This window comes from Corvus kubaryi, unplaced genomic scaffold (genome assembly GCF_017639235.1).
Source record: "Corvus kubaryi isolate FWS band 111438036 unplaced genomic scaffold, C.kubaryi_AGA036_p1.0 71, whole genome shotgun sequence".
In the NCBI taxonomy this organism is placed as follows: Eukaryota; Metazoa; Chordata; class Aves; order Passeriformes; family Corvidae; genus Corvus; species Corvus kubaryi.
In genome coordinates this window covers 1,956,162-1,982,289 of record NW_024582059.1, presented here as the reverse complement: position 1 = coordinate 1,982,289, position 26,128 = coordinate 1,956,162, and the positions used below count along the sequence as shown (strand labels likewise).

The following is a 26,128-nucleotide window of genomic DNA, read 5'->3' as shown; positions in this document are numbered from 1 at the left end:
CAGGAAAGCAGGATGATGTCCCAGTTTGCAGTAGATGCTCAAAGTCTGGGGCCTGTAAATTCTGTGAACGTTCCTAACAGTAGTAAACCTGAGCAATGAGAATGAAGGCCAACAGTTACGTGTTTGCAGGTGGTGTGGTGTCAAATTTTGGTGTAACTGTCTGAAAGACATTTTGTAATGAAATGTCGATGAGCTGCAGTCACACTGGGAACCTCATCAGAGCTCTGAACGTGCTGGTGTCTGAGAACACCGATCCACGGAAAACAGGTGCACACGGTCCCCTCATGCAAGAAGGCTGATGCAGGCACTTGTGTGCCTATGCAGGGATGAGTGTGTTCAAATATAAAACTTCACTTTGAAAGCATGTTTATAAAGGCTATTTTGGTGAAAACTAAATTCATCTGCTGCTTGAGAGAGCAGAACTGAAACTGTGGCTTCAGGGCTTGAGTGCAAACTGTTGCCAATCTCACACCAGATTCATGGTAGCTTTGCTGGTTTGGCTGGTAAGTCAGGCTAAATCAAGAAATTTGTATTTTAGAGCTGAAGAGTGAAATAATTTCATTGTGTTGATGTAGGTGAAAAGATTAGTTCTATTTAGTGGACCAAATCCTGCTAGTTTTACTTGTGAGAGAATTTTAAGTGTAATCATTCATTTCTATTTATCTTCATGCTGATGTCCAAGAAATGTTGGCACAAAATGTATATAATGGTTTGGTGCAAGGCTGAAGCATTGGGAAGTGTGTTAAAAATCAGGTTATTTCCATGACTGCTCATGTTCCTTTTTTCCCCCATCATACCTGGTTGTTATATGCATCAGGTGCAAGCTTCTTGTAGGTAGGTGCCATCAGGGTTGACAGATTCTGCAGATTGGATTCTAGTTTTTCTTCCTGTTAGAAGATGAAACAGGGTTCAATGACATTTCCATACTGCACGTCTGGGATCCAACAAGTTAGGGTCTTTACACAATTATGTTTACACTGATAGTTGTGGAAAGGCATAAACCAGTATCATTGGTGTTTAGACAGTAACTGTTGTGAATCTCCTTTTATTTTTATTGTTCCAAGGCCTTTAAAGGAATGGAGCAGTTACAGCAGTGTAGTGGGATACCTTCAATAGGATGTCATGTATTATTCTTGTAATTTGTTTTATATTAAGATAAATCACATTCTTCAACATGGATATGTTTTAGATCTAAGTGTGATAATCCTCATTATTTTCCTTTTTGGAGTTTTGGGTAAATAATTATCTTCAGATAGCTTGAGAGAAATAACATCAGAATGGTCCATCAAGTAAATCTGGCTAATTTTAAGGGTTTTACACATTGCAATGACAACACTTTGACATACTGAGACATTTTTACATGCAGCAATTTAAAAATATTTAAATATTGCAGCCTTCAAAAAGTTCCCAATCCTTAAGCAATGCAGAATAATCATGGATGTGTCTAGTAACTGGAGATACGGAGGTGGGAATTACCATAGCTCCTTTTTTCTTTGAATTGTATGCTCTCAAAATAAAGCACTCTTTAAAAATAATGCAATAACATACTCCAGAGTTGTTCCCCATCCTCTAAGGATGAGAATCCTAAATTCAAAACCTCGCTTATATAAGGCCCTTATCTTTAATTTTAAGTGCATAAAGGACAGTGGCATACTGGAGTGGTGTACTCATTTTTAGGAGTTTTTGTATTTTAGGAAGATGTGAAGAGCTGTGAAAAAAACAGGTTTCAGAGAGGTATGTATTTGGTGTGTTTAAAGTTTGTATCCCATACTACAGGGCAATATCCTAGTTTGGTTTGACATGAAATTGTCAAAAATATCTTGCTGTGACCTTGTGGCTGCTGCCAGAATGTGGAGCTTAGGTATGGCCAGTAGCTTAGCATTTGTTAGTGCAACTTCTAGTTCTTTCGGTGAGAATTCTGTTTGTGCAGTCTATAAACTGTATCTATGCTATGGAACCCAGCCCCTGGTCTGGATGCATGCTTTGGCTCACCCCAACTTTGGGACCAAGACTGGAGGGTAAAACCCTCTTTCCTGCCCAAGTCTGGCCTCCATAGGAAGTAAATGCAAGAATGCAAGTTGGAAGAGTGCCCTGGTGTGCTCTGGCCAGGTATCCATCTTAGAAATGTTGGTAGTTTAGGATTGCAGGCTGTGATAAAGAAGGCATTGTGCCACAGCATGTTTGGAGGAGAGCTATTCTGCAGTTCTTGGTGCTGTAGAAGAGCAGTGGGCAGGAAAATCTGTATGTTAGTGATGATGCACTCTTTTCAGCAGACTGCAGGATGGAGAAGTACTTGTCTCTCTGATCATGTGAGAGGAATGCTTGGATTTGAGTAAGACACCAGAATACAGTGAAACTGTGGTCTTACGTGCCAGTACACAAGCAAGGGACTAAATTTGCGTGTCCGTGCCAGAAAGCAGACTGGGCCACTGGAGCTTCACATGACTTGCTGGAGGTGTCCAGGAATCATTGCAGTCATAACTTCAGGCTATCTTGTGTCCAGGCTAAGGTCAATGTTTATTACTCTGGCTTATTTTAAACATTTGCCAGTTTGCTGTAACACAGAGCCCAGTCTGGAAACATTCAGTGGGGCAGGACAGTTTGTAGAATGAGTCTTCCTAACCTCTTCTTCCTATTGTCATCCCAGAGTTTCATCATGTTTATCTCCATTGAACCAGTCTGCTCTGGTTCTCAGTTGCAGTGTTAGGTGCCATTAGCTGGTAAACCTTCCATTGTGCCACTGGGGAATGCTCAATTGCAGGCCTAATAACAGCCAGAATTATTCAGGCTGTGCCCTCTCCTCTAATTGTGAAAGCCTGCAAACATGGTTTCAAGTCTCAGGACTTTTACCAGCTGTCAGAATTTGGACAGTCGATTCAGCTGGCTCAGTGACTGGAATCAATCGGTTTTGACTGGCAGTTATTTAATTACCCTACATGTACAGCACTCAGGGAGGCCTCAGGCCCTGCTCTTTTGTACTGTATCTCTATTTACAGAGTGACAGAAAACACTTCTTTGCAAATGAAGCTCATTTTGGAAATGGACACCAACCTCTTTTGGGTCATCTCCCATCAGCTTAAACTTTCTTGGAATCTTGCTTCTGGCAAACTTACAACCATTGTAGTACATGCTCCAGGAGCAACCAAAGGAAAATGAAGCACCACAAGTTTCAGGGTCCAGCCCTTGGCATGCACAAGTCCGTCTAAAAGATAAGAGAACACAGCTGTTAGCAGCAGGCAGGTCCCCCTGTGGTGCTCTGGCAGTAGGCATCGGTGTTCTGCCAGTGCTCCAGAGAATCAGCGGTGTGGATCATCTTCCATCAGTAAATAATGAAGAAATGCTAGAGGGAGACATACACATCGTAACAGAAGAATTTATCAGAGTGAATAATTTCATGGTTACAAAGTAGGGTCTTTGGGGGTTCTACACTTGTGTGAGAAACCCGGCTTTGCTCAGCTCAGAGCACATTGCGTGGTGCCTTGTTAGGTACTGATATTCATGGTGCCTCAGAGGCTTGTGCTGACAGTACTGCAAGAATGTGGGAGCCCTCTGACAGGGACTAAGCAATAATTCCTGAAATATGACTCTACCCATGAAGCCAAGTAACATACAGTGATAGCTGTGGTAATTTTGGGCTAAATGTTCTTTTCTCTCAGAAAGGCATGGGAAAAAGATATAGTGCAATTTCTTTAGATTGAGGCTAGTCAGTGTCAGCTTACACAAGTATGATTTAGTGCACCCAGCTTTTATTTCAAGGTTGAGGTATCAGCTATCCTGGCGCCTGCTGAGATCTCTTCTTTTAAATACATTGAGATGCTTCACAACTCTGAGAAAGTGTTTTTCCTTATTTGTAAGAGGGTTTACGTTGGGTTTCCTACAAAGTTTGTGGGTTTTCAAACCACCTGAAATAGCTGGGAAGGTTGTAGATGTTTCAGGATAACAGCATGAGCAGAGGTGCTGGGTCTAAGGCTGAAGACAGGGCTGCAGGTTTGGTGAGCACAGCCTTTGCTCCACTTACTCTTCGTTCAGGGCACAGCGCCGGTTCGTGAGCGTGCCATACTTCCTCAGGGTGTCGGTGAGTTCAGAGTAGAGCTTATCAGCCAGGCTGGTTGGGATTCCCTCCCAGACCAGGATGAGAATCACGATGACGGCCGTCTCACACGTGTGTCCCGCTCGTTCGCGCACCAAGCAGAGCAGCTTCTCCTCCTGACTGCTTCTGCGGACTACCTGCATGTACAGCAACACACACCCCAGAGCCCCAACACAAACAATGCATTTCTTAACGTGAAGAGCAAGAGAATAGGAAACCTCAGCATTACTGTGCGTGTGGGGAGGTTACTTCTACTTGTATCCTCTTTGTTTCTGGCAATTCAGTCTGTTTTTCTCACTGTGATACGGCAGGGCTACCCTTTGTGTTTAACGAAGCTGACTCTAAGAGGTTGACTGATGGCATGGACAGCCATGGTGGTGGAAACCAGCTTTGTAAAAGTATCCTCCATGCTCAGATTCAGCAGGGATCCTCTCCTGAATCTGTGTTACGGTTGTGGTCCAGATTGATTGGTGAGCAAGAGGAAGTGAGCAATGAGGTGTCTCCCTGCACAGAGTTGGGTAGTGGACACCTGTCTTAGAGCAGGAAGCATGCAGGGAAAGGCAGGTAGTAAGGAAAGGACTAAATAACTGGACATTGGGAGCTTTTTCCCCTTTCCTTCCAAACTTAAGCAGCTATACTCATAACCAGCTTCACAGTTTTGTGACCTGCTGTTATTACATACAAACATCTACAGCAGTAGATGTTTTTCAAATAAAAGTGTCCTTCCAGTAGCATAAGCTCTGCCAAGCATTTCTTTAAAAGGGTGCAGTCTGGCATGCATAAACACTGTAATAATGTATTAGTTTTTCCTCATCCTGTCTTCCCCCAGCAATCCAAACCACTCAGCAATTTGTTCCAAAGTGCGACAGTGTTTGCTAAGAGGGTGTCCTAACACTTCTCTCAAACTGGGAGGGTATTTTAAAGATATCCCAGTGGTGCACTGGACTTATTTGTAGGCTGAAATTAAACAGCAACGAAAATGTCAGGTGGTGTGAAACATAAATTTAAGCAAACATGCCTTTCTTCTTAGGTTTTTGTACCTTTAAATCAAATTTTATTCTTGCTATTCTCTGTGCAACAAGTAAATGGAGTGAGAGATGGGTGGGAGCAGGCTACAGGCACCCCATATTACTGCTGCTGTTGAGCTGTTTTAAGTTTCCTAGTGTCAGCTAACAGGACATGTCACTGCTGTCAGCTACATGAACCATCATACTGAACTAGATTAATTTGTTTACATCACTTACCCATTTAGCAATTGGACATCCTTGAGAACTTTTGCCTTCTTTCCCAGTGTAGACAACCCTCTCAATCCTTATAGCTTTACCCTTCTGTCCAAATCTTAAACAAAACAAAAATAAACAAATAGCAGATTCATTTGGTTCTTTGTGAACACTGAAAAGATGGAGCACATTTGCCAGTCTTATCTTAGAAAAATAAACACTATGAATTACAGGGAAAGATGTGCAATGTGGTTTATCTTGATGATTTTATTACAGTGGTGGAATGATATATTAAGAGAGGCAAATGTCTTTAATACATCCCAGATGGGTAAAAATTATCAATACCACATTAATATTACCAAACATTTTAACTGTGTCTTTAGAGCATTTGTTACAGACGACATTTTGAAAAGCGGACTTTTCAAAAAAAAAGAAGTCTCTTTATTTTGTTGAAGAATTTTTTTTTTTTTTAATTTCTGGGTTGAAATTGTTTCTCTGAAATGTACATAATTAAGTTGTCATGGAACAACTGGCATGTAACAGTCACTCTATTAATTTTCTGTGCTTGTTTCTGGCTTAGGCAGTGTGAATCAGTTAAGTCAGGATTAATTTGCATCTTATCTTTTTTTTTTTCCTTTATCATCCACTCATAAATTGTTACTTATTTACTTCGACTTCAATACTCCAGTTAGGATCACAGGGTGCCCTCAAATAATGCCATTTGTGTGGCTTTTTGCAGCCAAGGTGGGCAAGCTCAGCTCGTGCTGAAGCATTTAATCAAGGGGATTACACTCTCAAGGCAGACTCTAGCCCATGTGCAAGCAGTGCTGTTGCCAGAGCAAAGAGGATCCACTTTCCAGGTGGAAATATGTGGCAAATGCCATATGAAGCAAATCTTGAATCAGTAGAAAGTGCTGGATCTGTTGAGCCATTTCCAGGCATTTCTCTGGGATTGCCCACCTGCTGAGCCTGGAGCACACCAGGGCTCAGGGGAGGACAGGGGCAGAAACGACAGTGGCTGCAGTGTTACAGACTGAGCTGCCCTGGCCGCTCGCCTGCTCCTTGGGCACTGGGCAAACTGCACTTCCATCACCATTTCTGGAATTCTGCCACTCTCATTGGTGTTAACTTTTAATAGCCAAGTGTGGGGACTGACTAAATCATTCTCCTTGTTCTTTGCCTTTACCTACAGAGCAGTCAAGGTATGTTCCTTTTATGCAGCCATTTAGTGATGCCTTAAGAACTTTTGACCTTTTTCCCTCTTGTTTTTGCACTAAAATTTTGGTGACATATTTTAGGGCTGGTATCTGTGTTTAAACTTTTGTCCTGTAAAGGAAGTGAAAAATGCTTATTTTTAGATGTGATCTCATTGTGAAGTTTCAGTGTTACAGGAAATTATACAAACAAAATCAAGTTGTACTACACATATTCTGCAGGCAACTGTTAGGTCACTTTTTCCTGCTTAGGCTTAGATGTTAGTATTTATTTGTTTCCTTAATTAACCACATTAAAAAACCCCATTTTTAAATCTTAACATTTTCTATCGGTTTTCTAATCTGGATTGCAGGACAACTGTGCGGATGCCTCTATAGAAATATGTTGTACATTACACACTGGAAATGAAATGGACTTTGTCTCAAATTTTTTCAACTGTCAGAAAGGAATTTGTGCCTGATGTTTGTCATGCTTGTTTTCAAGCCAAAGCTGATTGGCTTTAAAACTGGAGCAAAACTCACTGAACATGAAGTAGAAATTGGGAGAAGGAAGAGGGAAAATGTCAGTATCCGGTGTGGATTCTGCAAGAAATTAGTTCTGGTATAGGTAAAATATTAATTGTAAGTCTAAATCCAAATCCTGGCTTCTTTAGCAGTGCTGATACCTTAAAAGTCAATCCATATTCATGGCAAGCCAGGTTAAAAGCACTTCAGTTGTGATTAATGTCACCAGCTGCATATGTATGCTTGAGAGTATCTTTATAGTGAAGGGTTTGGGTTTCTTTTACTTAGGGATACAAAATTAGCTAATGAGTTCTGGAGTTCTTTGGTCAGAGAATTTCACAGTTCATACCATACAGTTTAACACTAGGTATTGTTCAAGTACCTGCCCTATACTCTGCTGAACCTGGCTGAGTAGTTGCATGTTACCTATGATCTCTCATTATTTCCTTCTGCCAACATGAAATTAAATTAAAGAAAAAGAAAAGGTAAGGTCAATATTAAGAATGAAAAATTACATTCCAAAGTAAAAAAAAAAAGTCATCTCTATAACTGACATTACAACATGAATGACTGTCCTCTTTTATTTATTATTTGTAAATACTCAACAATTAACCAGTTGATGAGAGCTCTGGAGATAACAGATTGTAAAGAATTTCTTCAGAGAGTCAGCATTCACTTTCCCTTCCCAGAACGAAGCTGATTTATGTAGTTTACATGCACTCAAGCTGCTCTCAAAGCTGAAAATTATTGGGGCAAGAGTCACAGGGAAGGAGGTACTAAGAAAGAGAAAGGACCTCAGGACTTAGAGGTAATCTGAAGGGTTTAATAGGCTCTAAGTGCCCCATGGCTGTGTGGTGATGAGCACAAGCTAACAGTGCTAAGAAATGGTGTTCCTTAGCTCAGACTCAGCACTGCAACAATGCCCACTTGCTTTTGCTCCTGCAACTAGCTGGAGCTTCAGTGTTGTTCTGGAGTCGAGATTTTTAAGGTACTAACAAATCAAATTCCCATCTGTCTCTGACTTAACCGAAGAGTTTTTTGTTTGCTTCTTTGTTCAGAGGGGAACTGAATTCCCAGATACCTCTAAAAATCTGGTCATTATTGGCTACAAGTAATGCAGAATTCACAGTGCAGAAGTCACTTTTGTGACAGCTTTTAATTTATGTGTCTTAGGCTGGTGGGGTTTGTGCTAACACATATTTTTAAACAGCACATATCATATATGTGTTCTGTTCCTTTAAAAATTCCTGCTTTGGTTGGTGTTGATGTAATAAATACGCCACAGGATGCAACATGATAACAGGGATTGTCCACAATCAAGATAAGACTGGGCTTGTGCAGTACTCCAAGGCAGGGGAATGTTTTCTCACAACACTACTTATTGATTCTTGGGCTGAAATCTCATCCAACAATTTTGTGGCATTCCTCTGGACATGAATTAATTAGATTTAGATAGTTGGTAATTTGGCAAGAGGAAACTAATGTTGAAATTCAGTATTCTGCTCTTCATCCTCCTTCTCCACTGGCATTCTCCTAGCCAGAGGGAACACCAGCCCCATGCCTGCCTTTGCAGCCACTGCCAGACGCCTTGCTTGGCAGGCTGGTGAGAACTTGTTCCGGCTTGGGTTTGCTGGCATCTGTCTCCAAGGGCACAGCCCGTGCCAGCCAGCAGACTATTAGCCCTGTCAAATATTGTGACTCTCTGGTGAATAGCAGGGTGCGTACTGTTGGCAACACTGGAGTAGCTAAGCCTACAAGTAATTACTTGATTTGCAGTTGTTTATTTCTTTATGTGCAAAAGCTGGAAAAATTCTGACATCCACAAAAGGATAAACGTTAATCTGCTCTGTGCCTTTGGACTAATTACCTTTCTTCCATGATTTCTCTAATAGCTGCCACATTAGGACCGGCTCCTAGGTGGGTATAGAAAGGACCTTCATCTTTTTCAATAATTTGCTCTGTTTAAAACAAAATAAAGGTTATTACTTTGAAGCTTAATTCTTTCATGTAAAATGTCACATTGCAAAGCTTACATCTAGCTTGTTGGAAGACTGCTGTATGGGCCTGGGGTCAGTTTTCAAACACTTATGTCTAAGGTATTTGCCCACACAGTTTGTACAAAACATGCAAAGCAATGGCTAATCCTGCAAACAGCCATGATAGGGACTGTGTGCCTTTCCCTAACGCAAACACTTGTTCCACATCGCAGGCTCTACACTGACATTCAAATTGGCGTTTTCCTGTTATCAGCAAACAATTGTTTCTCCTTCTTCCACTTCCTCCTCTCCCAGTATATAGAAAGGAGGATAAATGGGATAACAGTGGTAAATATTGATGTTAGGGAGCTGTACTGTACTTGTTTTTCAGCAGACATGTTACAGTGCAGGAACTTACAGCTTGAAAAACTGGCCAGTGAGGTTACACAGAGAATTCCTGCAACCCACAGAAAGACTGTGAAATGAAAAACAAAAACCCAAGTTTGCTGAAAGAAATCGTGCACAAGGCCTGGTCAAAATGCTCGTATGCCAAGAATGTGGCCTCGGTTTTCTGTGTGTAGGTAGGACCATATCAGCAGTCACAATACATGCTGTGTGTTTGCTTTGGTTCCAGGAGGCAGGCTCCAGCGGTGTGAAAGAAACGGCCAGGCCCTGCTTGGGTTCAGGAGATGGTGGAGCTGTGCTGGATGCTTTCTGCCATGCTCACTCCAAGGGCTGGATGAGGTGGTGCTGCCCTTGACAGACAGCCTCTGGAAGCATGATGAAGGCATGGCATAAATCTGAACGTGTCAGTGGGGAATGGCTTAATTTAATCTTCTTAAGGACAATATTGATAAGAAAAAGCAATAAACCTGTAGATTATGCTGTGGCACTGGTTTCTTCAGAGAAAGTTTCATACTCCTGTATTTCCTAGTGTCTGCCAGGACTGAAGAATTAAAATGTAAATGGAGGATAAGTTCTTAACTTTGCTTAGTGGTTTCAGTACAAAAAAAAAAAAAGGTAAGGAAATGACTGCTAGAAAAACTTGTGCTAACTATATGGAAGAAACAATATAAAAAACCCCCAACAAATAACAACTGTGTTTTAAAAAAAACCTACATTTTGAAGGTTGTTTCTTATAAACCAAGGAATTGACTTCCAGTGTTCTTCCTGGGAGCTCCAGAAATACACTACTTCCTGGTTTTGTTCCCATAGATCATCTCTGAAGCATAGCCCCAACATTCAAAAAGGCAAAAAGGTCCATTTTGCATTTTGGAGGAGCATTGATTCAACTTTCCTCTTTTATAGTTGATACAAAATCCTAGTAACTGAAACTGTAACAAGGATTTTTATTTTCTTCCCCCCATTTTTGGTGCTGAACCTTTTGTCTCAGCCTGAATAGTTTATCAGCAGAGTCTGAAAGTGCCTGTTATACTTGGCTATGTGCAGTGTCAGTACTGTGTGGAAGCTTGGGCTAGGGGGCCATGCCTGTAATCCTACTTCCCTCTGCTCTATTTTTCCAGCTTTTGGAGACAGGGTATGCCATCAAGCAACAACAAGGGTCCCCCCCACTGCTTTTTTTGGTGCTGCTTGTGTAGCTATTCTATGAAACTGTGGATCTCTTTACCCTTACAGGAGACAAATGCCTGAAAGGGAGGATAAACTCTTGAAACAAGTGAGGAATAATCTGACATCTGTTTTTGCTTAGGCTTGACTAGGGGCAACTTCAGCAATTTCACTCTTAGAGCAAAAAATGGCCATAAGTTTTGGACTAGGACTGGGTTTTTAAAAGCTGTATCTGACCTTGACAAGTAAATTAGGTCATAAAGTTATGACCTACTTTTTATCAGGATGTTGTTGTTACGTCTGCTGCTCAAGGAGAATGGATGTGAGGCCATAAGCATTCTGACTGAAAAATCAAATAGGTAATTGCTTTATGAACTATTGAGGAAGGGCCCATGTGCAGGATTGGTAAGTGGAGTAGGCATAAGTGTTTAAAATTCCGGTTTTATCAGTCTTCACTAATTGTGTTTCTTAGAAAACCCCAAAAGATCTTCCAGCAAAAACATCCAGCTAACCCTGTGATCCCAACTTGAAGGCTCATTTCCCTCCTGTGAACTATTATGTTTTTAGTACATCTCAGCACTTACCAACACAGCTGCAAGATGGGAAATCATACTGGGTTTTGGCAGGTGTGTCCAATAAATTTTTTACAGGAGTATCCAATAACTTGGAAGGTGAGTCTAAAAAATTATTGAGAACAGTTCCAGCTGTTCTTTTGGTCGGGGTTTTCTCAGCAGACAAGTTTGCTTGCTGATCTAAGATTGGGGTTTGAGTGTCAAAATCTGCAGCACTGGTATTTCGTGATAGGATGGTAATAGGGCCTGCTGTTTCAACCTTCACATGTTTGGGTGATTTGAGAGTAAAAGTCTTATGATCAAACAGTGATTTGACCTGTATCTGTTTTAGCTGCTGCTCCATTGTCTCAATGATGCTCTTTTGTTGTGTGTTCTCGCAGCCAAAGTGCTGATTCTCTTGTTTAATTGTTTTTTTCCACATTTTGTTTTCCAGCTGTCCAGCTGATGGGCGCATGCAGACATTAGACTTTGTGCCAGCCTCAATTTTTATAGGCTTGCGTGCTGCACTGGGACCAGTCTCAGTTTTGGGTTGCTGGTATGCTTGCTGCTCCTGTTTTTGCAAGAGATGCCACCGCAGAGCAGCGTGCTTTTGAAAATCCTTAGAGGTCTGGGACTGCAAATGACAGCCTCTCTGGTCTTGGGCGTGGGGGGCAGTTTGGCTGTGTGGTAAGTACTGCTGAGGGATCTGGGGAGCTTGTTTGCTCGGGAGGTCTTGGTTCAGACTAGCACCATAGCCCTGTGAGGGCTGGAGGGGTGGCAGCTGCAGAACTGAGGCTTGTTGCGTCTGTTGCTCTCGTTCTTGAAAACAATGATTCACATCTTGCTTTGCGGTCAAGTTATTTGAAAAATACTGCATGTGCTGCAAGTCCTGCATTTTGTTGGCTCCAAAGCATTCCATATTTGCAGCGTTCCCTTTCTTCTCGGAAATCACGTGCCTGTTGTTTGGGCAAGGGTGCTGGACACTGACGTTTGCCTGCTGAGTGTAAAGGGGAGCTTTGTTGTTCACGGTCTGTACCTGCTCTAGGCCTAGCTGATGGTTAGGCAGTGGGAATGCAGCTGATTTACCATACTTATTCCCAGTCTGGAAACATTCATCTGCTTTAAGTTGATTGAAGGACTTCCTGTCTAGAGACTGCTCAGCAGTGCTTTGGGGGTGGGATATGGCTTGGGGCAGGTCTTTAGTTCTCATTTGTGGAGCCTGCTGCTGGTTTGGGGTTAGCTGTGGACTGCGTGGCAGTTGCACTGGATGTGCCTGTTTTTGCAGCATCTGTTGCAAAATATGTGAATGCAAGAATTGCCCCTTTTCCCCTGGCTGGGGATTCAAGTGCTGCTGTTTCAAGGGGGCCCCTAAATGCTGTTCAGCTTGTTGTTCTGATCTTGGCTGGAAATGGAGCTGCTGTGGTGGCTGTTGCTGCACTTGCGACTTGAGAAGGGAATCCACCTTTGTGAGCTGTGGCTGCGGTGAGTGTTTGTGGAATGGCAGCTGCTGGTCAGCTGGGGGATGCGGCTGCAGCTGGGAGCTCTCACTTTTGTACAGTGGAGGAAGTTGTTCCTTTTGCATTATCTTCTGGCTCTGGGCCTGTCCTGAAGGCCCCTTTAATGAATCAGGACTTCCAGCATACTGTTTTGTATAGACTGTTTGGGCTGTGCTTGCCTGGTACTGAAGAATTGACCGCAATAATGCTTCACTGGGCTTTTGGGGAGGCTCTCCCTGGCGGAAGTGGGTGGAAACCAGTTCTATCCAGGCTGGTTTTGAATATTGTTGAGCCTGTTGTACAGGCTCTTTCACTTGGTCCTTTTCTTTGTCAGGAGGAGTCTCAGGTTCTCTCTGTCCTGGGAAATGCTGATAGTGTTGTTGCAACTCACCCTCGCTTCTGTGTGCGTGTAGGTTTTGGAGGGGAGGTTCTGATGCCAGTGTCACTTCTTCGGGGCGCTGCAGAATTGAGGCGGCCACAGCAGCTTGCGGGTTGCTTTCACTGACATCTTGTTGTGATGTTTGTGCCTGTCGCAGAAGGCTCTGCTGAGGGTGAAGTTGTTGTTGGCTGAGGCTGGGACTTTCTGACATTGGTCCCTCCTGTTGCCCTTCATTTTTTATCTTCCCAGGAAGAGTTTCATCACATCTGTTGTCATAGGAATGGTGTCCTTCTTGCACCACGGCAGACAGTGCACTGTTCATTTCTGGAGCAGGAGGGGTGGAGGAATCTTTGTGAAACGTTGAGTTCTGTGTAAAGAAAGCACCATTATTTTCTGCTTGCTCAGAGTACCTTTCCAGAGCAGTGCTCTGAGCTTGCAGGTTACTGCTGGAACTTAGAGAGAGGTCTTGGTTGGGAACCTGCCCTATGCTTCCATGAATTTTACTGTTTCCTACAGGTAACCGGTGAGGATCATAGCCTGCAATCTGTTGCTGTAGCTGTAGTTCTGGTTTCTGAAGTGAACAGCTACCTGGCAATACAGGTGGTTTACTGGAGTCTTCTGTGTTGTAGACCTCAGTAACCACTACAGCTGGCACTTGAGGCAGCTCAGAGTTTGAGGTCTGTGAGGAAGTGATCTGCCCTGAGGTATGGGATGAATGTGTTGTCTCATAGGACAACTCATTAGTAGCCTGACTGGTAATGGCATTGATATGAGATGTGTTCTTCTGCATTGCTATGGAAACATGTTCTGGATAATATTGAGACAGTGTTTTCTCCAGGAGTTCACCATGCATGCTTTCCATGGAAGAGGCAGAAACTGTAGCACCATTAGGCATTGGCACTGCCTTGTTCTTAAGTAGTAAGACAATGTCCCTGTTATGGCAATGAATATTTTCCCGCTCCTGCTCATCCTGAATCAGAAGGTCATGAGGGTTTTCTGAACCAACACTGTTGTATCTTGTAGATGGAATCAAATCTGAAGCATCCTTTTCTTGTCTTGTAAAATTCTCAGGTTTCTTCTCACTATAACAATTGGAGACACTTGGTTTTTCACTGTTGTCCTCTGGCTCAGCTTTTTCTCCATTTACCTCTTTGTCTTGTTTCACTTTCTTGCTGTCATGAAGTCCATACAGAGCGGGCTCGCTATAAGTGCGCTTGATCCCACCATTTTGCATATATTTCGAATAGACTTTCTTTTCTTGTAAAAGGTCGGGGCTAACGCAATTGTTTGGACTTCCCTTCGGGTGGGGCACTCCAAAGTTGCTTTTATTGAATAGCGGCTTGCGGTCTCCATTTACTTCCACATCAGGCCTCTCTGTTGCTGGACTCCCGTTCTGTAGCTTCACTGCAGAAGGCTCTGCCTGGCAAACGTGAGAAGACTGTGGTATTAGAAATGGACTCAATCTATTGCCGTCAACATGGTTGGTTCTGTCCTGTTCCATCTGGCCTGCTCCGGGGCCATCCACAAGGCTACCCTCTGAACGTATCTGAAAGAGAAAAGAAACAGGAGAGAATCTAAGTCAGCTTTAGTTTCCATTGAAGGACAGCCAGTTACTGACAATGCCTGCAGCACTCAAGCACCCATTGCCCTGACCAGCTCCCACACAGAGTGAGCCTGCAGGCACACCTGAGGGGCGTTTCACTATCCTAGCACATCTTGCAGCCCCAGGTCTCCCTTTTTCTTAAAGGTTTGTTCTTCAAGATGAAAAGAGAGTGAAAATGCAGAGTGGCTTCCTTACACCATTTAACATACAAGATATTTTACCAGAAGAAATTGCTCGTAGTGGTGCAAAAAATATTCTCTGCTTTTGAATGATTTATATAGACTCCTCTGTCATCACATTTTGCCCTTGGTAAGGCAGAAAGTCATGTTGAAACCATGGTTCCCAGACTTGGTGCTAATCCTGTAATTTGATTAAGTGTGCCAAACCTCTTTTGTCTGACTTGAATGAGTATGGTCACCAAGTTTCCACTTAGAGGGGAAAACATTTTTTTTCTGTCCTCAGCTGTCTGACAGGGTCTTTTAAAACTGGCATTCCTAAAGACCATGCAAGTGGCACTGCACAAGACAAAGCCATGCTTGCCTGCTGTTCACAGGAACTCTTACAGTTCATCAACAGATCAGTAATGTTGATAGAAAAAGAGTGATTTTTGAAAGGTTTGATGGAATTTTTTTTTTCTGGTATTAATATCCTTTCGAATTTACATCTAGACATCAAGCATGGCTTAAACTATGCATTTGGGTTTTGAATTGAGCTCTGCAGCTGTGGAGCTAGGATTTTTTTCTTCTTTGTTTGGATGGGAAATCCCATTTTCTCATATACTCTTTATATTTTATTTACGAAGTGAAGTTTTTAGCTGGATAATAGTACTGACAATGTGCAGTGAGCAAATTCCATACAGTGACAAGCTAATCCTCTTCACATGCATCTTCCTAGAATTCACAGACCCAGTTAACATAGATAAAGCCCTTGTTTGACTCTGCTTGTAATTTATTCTTTGTTGGTTTATGGTTCTCAACCAGTCACAAATGACAGAAGGCAGACTGACAGTGAGTCTTACAGACATGAAGTTGCACAGAGAAAATTTGGACATATGCATGTCTGTCTGCAACTTTTATTTCTGGTTTGCATAAAGGAGAATCTGAAGGATTCTCCATTACCAGGTCAGCTCTGCTTGGACTGCAAAGTCAAGAGAAGCACTACGTGTGGCTCTATACATGGTATTGCCACTACATAGGAAGAACTATGATACGGAAAACATTCTCCCATCATGGTTGCTCTGCTTTTGTATTTATCCTACATTAATATTTTTATGTTAATAAAATGTAATTTTAAATGTTATTTAAATGTATTTTTTACAGTTTTCAATGCAGTATTGCCTTATTCAGTTTAGTAATATGATTCTAAAATGCTTTTAAAAGTAATATTAATTCATTAAATACATTGCATCCAGCAGAATTCTCTCTGCTTGCAGCTCTAATTTCAGTACCAGGACAATTCAAATGCACATTTTGACTGGCAAGCACCTATATGATAACTTGGATTCATTTCCTCCGAATCCCAAACTTGTTTTTAGATTTACTTTTGACCTCCTGAAGTTTGTTTTTTTAATTTCTTTACTCAATTTATGTTTTTTATGACAGAAGTAGAGAAGTTCTCTCTGCAAGTAACAGTAGTTTAAAAAAGTATTTTTGGCGGGAAAGCTACGAACAGGGAGATGAAAAAAATGTTTGTCAATCTTGCCTGGGTTTTTTTGACATGGTAGTGCAGGCTTATTCCCTTCTAGAAGTATTATCCACCCTAGCTTTAGAGTACCACAACACATGAGCATTTGCAGCTTTCCCAGGGAGATGATGTTCCGTGCTAAGCAGAAAGCTGTATGGAAAGGATTCCTCTGATGTGTCATTCTAGGCCAGGCAGCAGAACGATGCTCCTAGAGTGTTTCAAAAGTAAAATGCCAGCCTAATTTGGAAGCCATTCTTTCCCTTCACACCTTTCATTCCTAAAAACTGCAGGTGAACCACAACTCAGACACAAGTGTGTAGGCTGCTGCATTTCACAAGTATGAAATTAAATAAAGGGTACCATAGTAATTAACACCATGCTGTCAAGCTGCTTCTAAAAGATTTATTTCTTTAAAAAAAGTTTTAGTCTGTGCAACTAAGCTGTGAGAAACTTTGTCTGGCTCTCAAAGCCTACCTTGCTGCTTTTTTTCTAGTGTACCCTGTGGGTTGCAACTAAATTCCTTCTGAGAATTCCCCGGCAATCTTTCTTCTCAACTCCTTACTATCTATCAGATAAACCCACCATTTCCTTTAGAAGTGGGGTCTCCCTGACTTCTCTAAACTTAGCTTGCAAACTCCTTAAAGGAGTACGTGTGTGGTCAGAAAAGAGTCTTAGGTTCATGCCGTCCTCAAAATCCACAAGGTTATCTTGTGACATGAATTATTGTTCATGTCATTCCAAAAGACCTCATGGTACGTTCCCCCAAATTCTGACAACCTTCAGTGTAAAAGGCACTGGTGTTATACATTGCAAAGAACATGGGAATCATTTGGTTCTTTAAAATACAAAGTTAATTCATGCATTGAAAGTGCCAGATTTGCATTCTTTGAAATGCATCTGTGACTTTGCATTATACTTCTTTCTCTGTCTACACTCAAGTTATTCGCTATCCTCAAGTCAGACCTGAGTAAAAATCTTCCTCAAGCACCTACAAGTCACAGCAAATGTAAAGTAATGTAATTTGTAATGTAGAACTGGCAAAAAATAAATGGCCACGATATCCCTATTACTGGTTTTAACTGGGACACCATGAAGTAGTACTCCTACCTGCTCGCACCTTAAAAAGGCTCTGTGGTTGTCCTTACAATCATTGTCGGGTGAACTGTTTGCCTCTCAAAGTAAATCTACCTTTCCCCAAGTGCAGCAGTTAGTCTTTTTGGTCTTTCCCATAGCTGTATTTTATCCAGACCATTTAGAAGCTCCACATATTTCTCTTCAGCTATAATCCATTAGAAATTCAAGTCACATCATCAGCATCTGTGAAACAATTACTGCATCTAGGACTGACTCTGCAGTCTAATCCATCATAATTATGACTGGCCTCTTTGAAGATGCCACGATGCGTGACTTTAATATAGTACATTACTGTGCAAATGGATCAGCATCTCATCCCACCAATATGCATTCAAGTTAGAATTCAGACTACCACTGTTTGACTTTTTCAGATGCAATTGATGTATGTACATTTATTTCTTGACACGCGTAGGGCACAAACTGGAAACTAGGCACTGAATGAGAGCCTAAGATTTTTGTGTTGTTTGTTTTATGGACAAGTTCAGCATGTTTCTGCCACCTCTTATCACTATACTATGGAAGGTGTTGTTGCAAGCACAACACACATTTCTGCAGCAACAGAAGTTGTGTTATTTTCTTTCACAGAAAACTTTACTTTAGTTTTAGCCACTTCTAGAGGTTCATAGCTTATTTCCTATAGCAGCTGTATCTGAGCAGTTTGTGAGTGCAAAGCAGCTCAGATGAATGAATGGATAAATACACCTGTTGCAGGGGAGTACAATCTTCTGCAAAACTGGGTGAGATTCCCAGGAGAAAAAGTAGGTGGGGGAATAGCTGTGGTAGAGGACTTGTGGATCTAAAAGGACCAAAAGGTGGAGTGTCAGATGGGTTGTTTGAGACAGACATTTATGTCCTCAGAGGTTTTTCTCCCCAGCAGAAATACACATCCTCAGATCACAGCCTGACTTGTGCTCAACTGATTATCAGGATGAGACTCAGGAAAGCAGAAGTCAGATACCCAGAAGCTTGTTGATGGCTCACTGGGTTGTTCCTGGAGTGTTGCCACAGTCTCCATCCTGCTGGCACCCTTCTGCCACTGCCAGATGACACAGAGGTCTAAATTGCTCCTAGACAAGAAACCCCTCTGGCCCTTTCTCGACAGGAGGTGAATTTACCCATATGTTTTGTCAAACTCCCATTTGGTAAACTGTACTTTGTGCTTACACTCTCCTGCTCCTGTTGTGTGTGTAGAGGAGCTGGCTTCACTTGTGGCTGTGTATCCTTATGTGCTGTGGTGCATTTGCATCTCTCCACTGAAGCTCATGCATCTGGTAAAGAGTTCTAAATACTCCTGAAGTGAAAAAACTCCTGAAGTTAAAGGTTTGTTTTTTTTCCTATTTCACTGCTGAATGAAAACTTGAGAAGAGGCACAAGTGGTTATTACTTAGGTAAGGGCACTCATGCATGGCTTTGTCAGAAAGCTCAATTTCTGCTCTAAAACCTTAAATGTTCTGGACTTGCATATTTGCACAATTGTTTCTGAGTTAGCCTGTGACAAAGTTTCCTCTTCTTTAATATTGGAATAAGACGTGTAAGCAGTTACAATGACGCTTAGTACCAGGATTTGTTATTATGGGATGTGGTTCTCTGGCCTAGCTAAAGACCAGTTGCTGCAGCTGTGCCCTGGGTTAACACCTGTAAGCAACTGCCAGTGTCCCTAGAGGAGAAAAGACGTGCAGTTAACTCAGATGGCTAAGGGGTGGCGTAACACATCAAAACTCCTTATTAGTGAGACATTTCCATTATTGCTGGGATGAAAAGTTGAACACGTGTGGTATAGTTTAAGGATTTCCTATATGTTTAGCACCTAAGGTACTGTAGTTTGTACACAGAGAAACAACATGAGCTTCCACATGGAAACTTAGAGGAGAGGCAAGACCAGGAGAGATTCGAGAAAGATTGCATTCGTACCCAAGGTGAATTGAGGCTCGAAACCCCACAACATCCCCTAAGGATTTGCTCTGCTCCTTAGCAGCATCACTGCTGCCCCACTCTGCATATGTGGTGGCTGAGGAAAACACAGTGAAACTTCAGGGCAGATGTAAAGGAGGCCCCAGAAGGACAAGGACACTCTGTTGTTAGCTGGGCTCTATGGCTTACAGTAGGGTCCTTTTGTACTTCATTCAGCTGTCTCTTCATTTGGATAGTTTATTTATTTAGGGCATTAGCAATGCTTTGGAAAAAACTTGAGTAAGGATGCCATGCCTTGCCTGTCCCTTGAAGTTTTTTAGTTAAAGGTATATTTCTTCCTAAAATATACATACTGCTTTCTTATTGTAGCTTTAAAGAGCAGTTAAGGGGTTAATCTAGAAACTCCTCAATGACTCTGTGACTGTATTCTGCAGAAGGTCATATTACATGAATATAATTGTCTTCTCTGGCATTTAGATCTTCAATACTTTGTGTCAAACAAAAGAAAATGTGGGATGGATAAAATTCGTTACCTAATTTATAGCTAATTTATCCTTCATTTACAGGGAAAATGGTGACTAGCGAATATAGATATAAGCAGACGTAAGGGAATGAAGAGCATGGGATTTGTGACATATGAGGATTAATAATTCATTAAATCTTATCCAAGCCAGACGCTTCAAAATTCATGCATTTTTAAAATCAACTAGTACTAACCCCCCCTCAATTTACTGACATCAGTTCCTGCTTTTCAGTGATACAATGGTCTAATTGCAAAGGCACTTGAATCAGGTTTTTTCTTGACCTTAATAGAGAGGGCATGATAGTAAAGCTAAACAGTCATTTCCCCTTGCTACATTACATAACTATCAACAAGACTGAATACTGTGTAATTTCTACCCAGATGTGAAAAAATTGTACTATTTTAACAATTACAAAAAATCAAGGGAAGTAAAAATTAAATACTTCTACAATATGGGTGGAAAAAAGCAATTATGCAAAGGAAATGAATTCAGGATTATAAAATGGAAGTAAACAGAAATTATAATGTCGCATCATACAGCTCTCCAGTTCCCATTTTTTTGTGATTTATCTTCCATACAAACTTTGTATCTAATTGTACTATGTAGCATTTCTAGCAAAACACCACAGCTCCTCAAGTAGTTGCTTTTAATGCCAACATGGTATGACCAGATTAGAAATGTTTCCCAAAAGGTCAAACTTCAGAACCAGGTTGAATTTAAGAAACAAAAGGACCCTGCCATTGCAATAACCAGATCATTCAAGATGAGGTTGGCATCTACGTCTGTTCTTGCTGGTTGTAAGCTCTTTTCTGTAGTTTAGGTTTGGAGTATGGTGGATCCAGGTAGTTTGTACTGACAGACCATTCCACAAGCTCCCCAGCTTGTTTGGTGCTACCTTGGCTGCTGGGATGCCAACATACTCTAAGTCCAGTATTACTCAATTTCTTGAGCACCACCTTGACTAGCAGATGTCTTTAACAAATACAGGGAAGCTGAACTAAAGCACCCTTTCATCTTTGCTGGTTTTTTGAGAATCTTTGTATCTAATAATTATAATAGGAAGGCTGAGGGAGTGGGAGTTAAAGCCTTAAATCTCAGGGGTGCTCAAATAAGTGTGTGTTGAGTGAGATGCTTTTGCATAATGAGAAGCTTCTCTGTGAAGTCTGGACCAGCAAAATTCTTTCAAATTGTGACCCACACAGGACATCATTTGGTAATTCCCCAGCACCTGTGAATTCAACACTGGCAAAGATGTTGGTGTTGGAAAACAGAACAAAGTCTCTTTTTCTTTGTCTTAATCCATTATGCTAGGCTAGGTGTGTTGAGCAGTGTTAATCAGGTGCACAACTAGTGCTTTGACCTGTTTCTGATTTCTGAGAAAGGATGTTATTTGAGGGGTGATTTTCCTCTCAGTACTTCAGCTGGTGATGATGATACGGGCTGCTGATTAAAATCAGCTCCCTGAGAGCAACAGCTGACTGCTCCTGCTGCTCTGGCCAAGCTCTGCAGTGCAGCCTCTTGTGAGAACACCAGGATAAACAAGCGTTGGTGGCTGAACCATTCCTCAAGACACACTTGATGTTATCAACCTGCTTTTTAGGGACGGTTACCAAGAGGTCATTGTCATCCTTATCTTCCAGTTTCTGTGATCTTTGTCCATTTGGCTTCAGACCTGGATATAGCATGGATTTCTTGGGTTGATGACTTCCTAGCACCAGTGAAAGGTCAGTTATCTGTGATGATTCCATCACAGCTTCTAGCAGAGTGAAAAATCCCTGGATGGAAAAGAAAAACCACCAGCAAGCTAAAAATTTCAAGATTTCATTGTGTTGGGACAGTAACATTAGAAAATAGGCATATGAGTGGAAGAACTGATAGAAGAGAATAAAACACTCTGGGCTGCATCATCCTCAGAAAACCTATTTACACAGCCCTGGTTTCCATTATCCTTTGAACTTCAAATAGGAAATCCTGTTGGTCTCACAGTTCTGTTGAAAACAGAATTTTTTACAAAATGCAGTTTTCTTAAATTTCTTTTTAAAAGTCGAAGATCATAGTGAGAGGAGAGTGGGGAGAATGCAAAGAGAAGGTTGATGGCTCCAAGGTGTACTCTGACTGGTGCTCCTACATGTCCAGGTGGTAAAGCAGAGCTTTCAGCCCTTTCACTGGTGTCACTATGGTAGCCTTTACACCTCTCTACATATTCCTCCTCTGTTTTTCTCATGGCTCTGCCACACCTAGTCTGGGATGTTGTGGTGAACTTAACTTTTGGCTGCTATGTTTTGAGAAATGAGAGGCAGCCAGAGAGGCAGCTCCCACACTACACAGTGTATGCTGCATGTGCCAATATAGCTGAGGGGCAGGTTCTAGGGATCCCTGGCAGGGGCAGTGAGCCACGAGATGCCCTGTGTCCCTGTGAGAGATGCTGCCTGCCGCTGCATGTCCTGCTGGGGGTTCACTTCCACACAGTGGAGCTGGAGGAGTTGAGCCAAAACAAGGGTACTTGCTTTGGAAATATCTTACAGTTTTAATTGTTGCATGATTTAATTTAAAAATGTGTTTTCATTCCCACTTGTGATTTTGTTTTATTCCTCCCAATTTGTGCCTTTCGCGACTTACAAACCAGACCAATTGCTCATAAACACATGGGAAAAATAGGTTTGTTGGTGCCCTGTTCCTTGGCTTCAGGGCAACACTAGCCAGACCTGGACCAGTCCACTCCAACCTGTTTTCAAGAGTCTCTGATGATGAGGGTTGCATAATAACACAGTTACATACAGTAATTAATCTTACTTATTAGAAAGCTTCTACCATTTAAAACATAACCTTAGATCAGCTCATCCCATCTGCCACAGACATGTGGAGCAGGTTTTTTTTCCCTTCTGTGCTATGGCTTCTTTCTCCCCATGTAACTGAAGACTGTCATTAATGCTCCCCCCTTAGACAGAAAAAACAAACCAGTTCGTGACATCTGATCTCCTCCCTGGGTGGATCTGTATCCTTACCATTTGTTCCCTGACCAAATGCATGGAGGTCACAAAGCAAATCCACAGTCTGTTCTCTGGAGACATTATGCACATCCTGCACTCCGCTAAATTTTCTCTCAAATTCAGCTGTAACATGTATCTGTATAATCTTCGAAAAACCTGTATGAATTACCTTGACTTTCCCCTCAGTAACTAAGCAGTTTTATTCCCTCACTGTATAAATCAAACTGAAATCAACAGAACAGGCTTGTTACTTCTAGCAGAGCTTTATAGAACAGGTTGTTTCCTTAAAATCTTTCTGTGTGCTTAAGTCTTCAAGCTACTCACACAAACATCTCTTCTGACTCCCACTGTTGCTGAGGCACCACAGAAGATAAGGATCTAATGCATTTTTAGATGTCTATGAGAAGATGCTCCCTGGAGCTGTGGTTGCCATTCAGTTTTTCTGCATTCGTGTGTGGTCTTCAGGAGCAGTTTTCATGTGGGTTATTGCAATCTACACACAACAATGGCACGGATTATTGTGCTGAAATCCAGATCTGAGAAAACAGTTACAGTTACCTCTCCAGATGCACCAGAGATGAAAGACAAGGTGGTTTTGATGACCAGAGCCAGCTGACGACCTAAGAGTAGTTGAGATCTAATCCTGATAAAAGCAAAACTGGGAGAGAAACAACACATGGGAGCTGGTGCTGCCTTACCACAGTTCTGAGCACACAAGGGAGCTTGGCATGGGTACTGTTGCCATCCCCTTCAGCTTTAGGCTGGAGATGAAGATGTGGGACTGCGTTTTCATTTTGAATACTCAACATACAAGCTTGGGAAGAACTTGGTCATTGATCTTCTTAGATAAAAGGGCTCAGGACCCAAACAAATTGTCAGTCAAGAGACACCAGCTTCACATCATGGCAGCATTTACTGAGAAATCACAGCCTAGCTTCTTAAGCCTGGCTTGAAAAACACATTTTCTGGAGTTACCATCTTGGCTACAGTAATTTTCTTCCCTTTCTAATTTTAGCTTTATATCGCTTGCTGATAGAGGTTTTAGGTTTTTCTTTAGAAGGCCACTGTTAATCTTGTTCTGAGGATAAAGTGATAGGCTCCAGTTCATGCTTCCACACAACTGAGGCCATTTCTCAGTTCCTTCTTACCTTGTTCTATCCCCACTTACAAAGGATGTGGGGTTTATGTATAGCCATTTAAAACGTCTTAGTATTTAAGCATAAATGGGCAGTATATGGGGAGTTCTATGTATTTTGTGACAAGAAACATGTAAGAAAACTACTAGAGAAAAAAGATTATTACAAGGATACAGGCTTTTTCCTTTCTGTGGATTATCCCTTCAGTATTCCAGGGAAACTGGAAACCAGTAACAAGTCTGGATTTTGTGAATGGGATGTTTGCTTCAAAACACAGCTCTAGCATGAAAGTTTCTCCCTTTAACCAGATTAAAAGACTGGATAAAAGCTTGGAATTGCTGTGCTGAGAAACAGTTGGGACCCCAGAACGAGCTGGCATTCCTGCTTTCCTTTAATTTCCAGTAATTCAAAGGAACATTGTTTCTCCTGTTTAAATTTTTCCCTTTGTGGCGGGATGCAACATGAAGAGGCAGAAAGTTCACTGCTGCCAAGCTAAAAGGAGCCAGGGGAACTGGCAGATTGTGATTTAACTCTCACTAAGACTTTTAGACTCCCACAGCTGACACTTGGAAGAGCAGCATTTGAGCAGTCCTGAAGGGAACTGCAACACTTCTCTCTCTGTCCTTCCTTTTCAAATATTTTCAAAGCTTTGAAAACAGTCGGTTGTTCTTCGTTCTGGCAACTCGCCACTTGCTGCCGGCTCACATCAGTTCATAGTCTTCTGAGGTATCTAGTGGCCTGCATGGATTTGAGAGAGTTCGAAGCTCTAATGAAAGACCTTTGATATTTTGGGATATTTAAGAGACATACAGAAACGGGTGAGTTAAAAGAGCTGTTGTCAGCTTCTGCAAAGCCCACTTCTTATTCTGAGTCATGAGATACCATTTCACTGATTGATTATTGTCTGTCCACAACACAGTCATGCTCTTAGTGCACAAAACAGCAGTGTGGATGAAAAGCTCACCATTGTAAAGTACACACTCAACTGGATTTAGAAAGCTGGGAACAACAAACGAATCTAAGATATGAGACTACTTTGAATGAAACTCATAAATCATAGCTGAGACATTTTTCAGCTTAAGTCAACATCTTTCCTACAGACGAAAGTTAATGGAAGCTTTAAATGCCTCTCTTTAGTCTTCCTGAGGACCTAAGCAGGGGAGCTCTCCTCTAAAGGGTCAGGTGACTTTTCATTCTTTAAATCCACACCTCCAGCAATGAGGACTTGATCCCACAAGCCCTGCAGAACTGCTTCTACCTGGCAAGGTTGTGCTGAGTGTTTGCCAGGCTAGTCCTTCAGCCAGCAGCCTCATAGCTGCGGTGGTCTTGAGCTCAGGAATGCAGGTGTAGGAAAGAATGCCCTGTGTTGTGTGCTTGAGTTCCTGTCAGTGTGTGTGTGTCCTCAAACACCAAGTGAATTGCACAGCACAGTTCCTGCTTTTCTTGCCAACACAAACCTACACTCCCTCTGTGACCCTTGCTGCCCCAAAACACATCAGGGAGAGAACAGGTTTGGGGGCAAAGCAAGGATGATAGGCATTAAGCTCTGATATATGCAACTGGTTTTGCTCAGAAGAAATACAGCGCAGTCTGTGATTGGTAGTGTTACTTCTATACAGCCTCTGGGGGCAATGAACAGCTGCTTTTTCTTGTAAAAAAACAAACCAGGGGGAGTTGGGAGAAGAGAGGAGACATCTATCAGGATACTTAATGTCTAATGCAGTCAGTTAAGCTAACATGCATACCACTGTCAAATGCATATAAGGGCACTTTATCTTTAAAGGTTTGTTAACCTTTGAGGGTCAGCCAGGTCGATTATGAGAAAATGAGGTAATTTTATTGTGGGAAGGGTGGGGGACAAGGATGAATGGCAAAGTTCATCTGCTTATTTTACTCCCCAGTAAACAAACCTTCCTAACAGCCTCATCTAGCTCACAAAAGTTGTCTGTGGAAATGGTGTTTAATAAATCAGATGTGTGCCTCAGCTTCCCAACCAAAATTGTCTTAAGAGTCTATGATAGGTATTGGTGATTAAGCAAATGTTCTGAAAAGTTAGTTGCACCTAAAATTAGAACTGAGAACAAGATGGGCAAAAAAATATTCTGGCGTACCTGCAGTTAACCTTTAAAAAAACATGTGGAAGACTAAAGC

General features: G+C 41.9%; 1 protein-coding gene across 4 annotated transcripts in view; it reads right to left on the bottom strand.

Annotated features, from left to right (window-relative positions):
* TET2 (tet methylcytosine dioxygenase 2) overlaps window positions 1–26,128 on the bottom strand; it is a 69,298-nt gene that overhangs the window by 7,240 nt on the left and 35,930 nt on the right. For all 4 annotated transcript variants that reach the window (XM_042049418.1, XM_042049419.1, XM_042049416.1 and 1 more), the window contains exons 2-7: window positions 11,155–14,542; window positions 8,896–8,986; window positions 5,335–5,428; window positions 4,019–4,227; window positions 3,052–3,202; window positions 798–887 (exon numbers count right to left, since the gene is read on the bottom strand). In XM_042049418.1, the coding sequence (XP_041905352.1) occupies window positions 798–887; window positions 3,052–3,202; window positions 4,019–4,227; window positions 5,335–5,428; window positions 8,896–8,986; window positions 11,155–14,542 (4,023 nt within the window). The remainder of the gene's footprint in view (window positions 1–797; window positions 888–3,051; window positions 3,203–4,018; window positions 4,228–5,334; window positions 5,429–8,895; window positions 8,987–11,154; window positions 14,543–26,128) is intronic.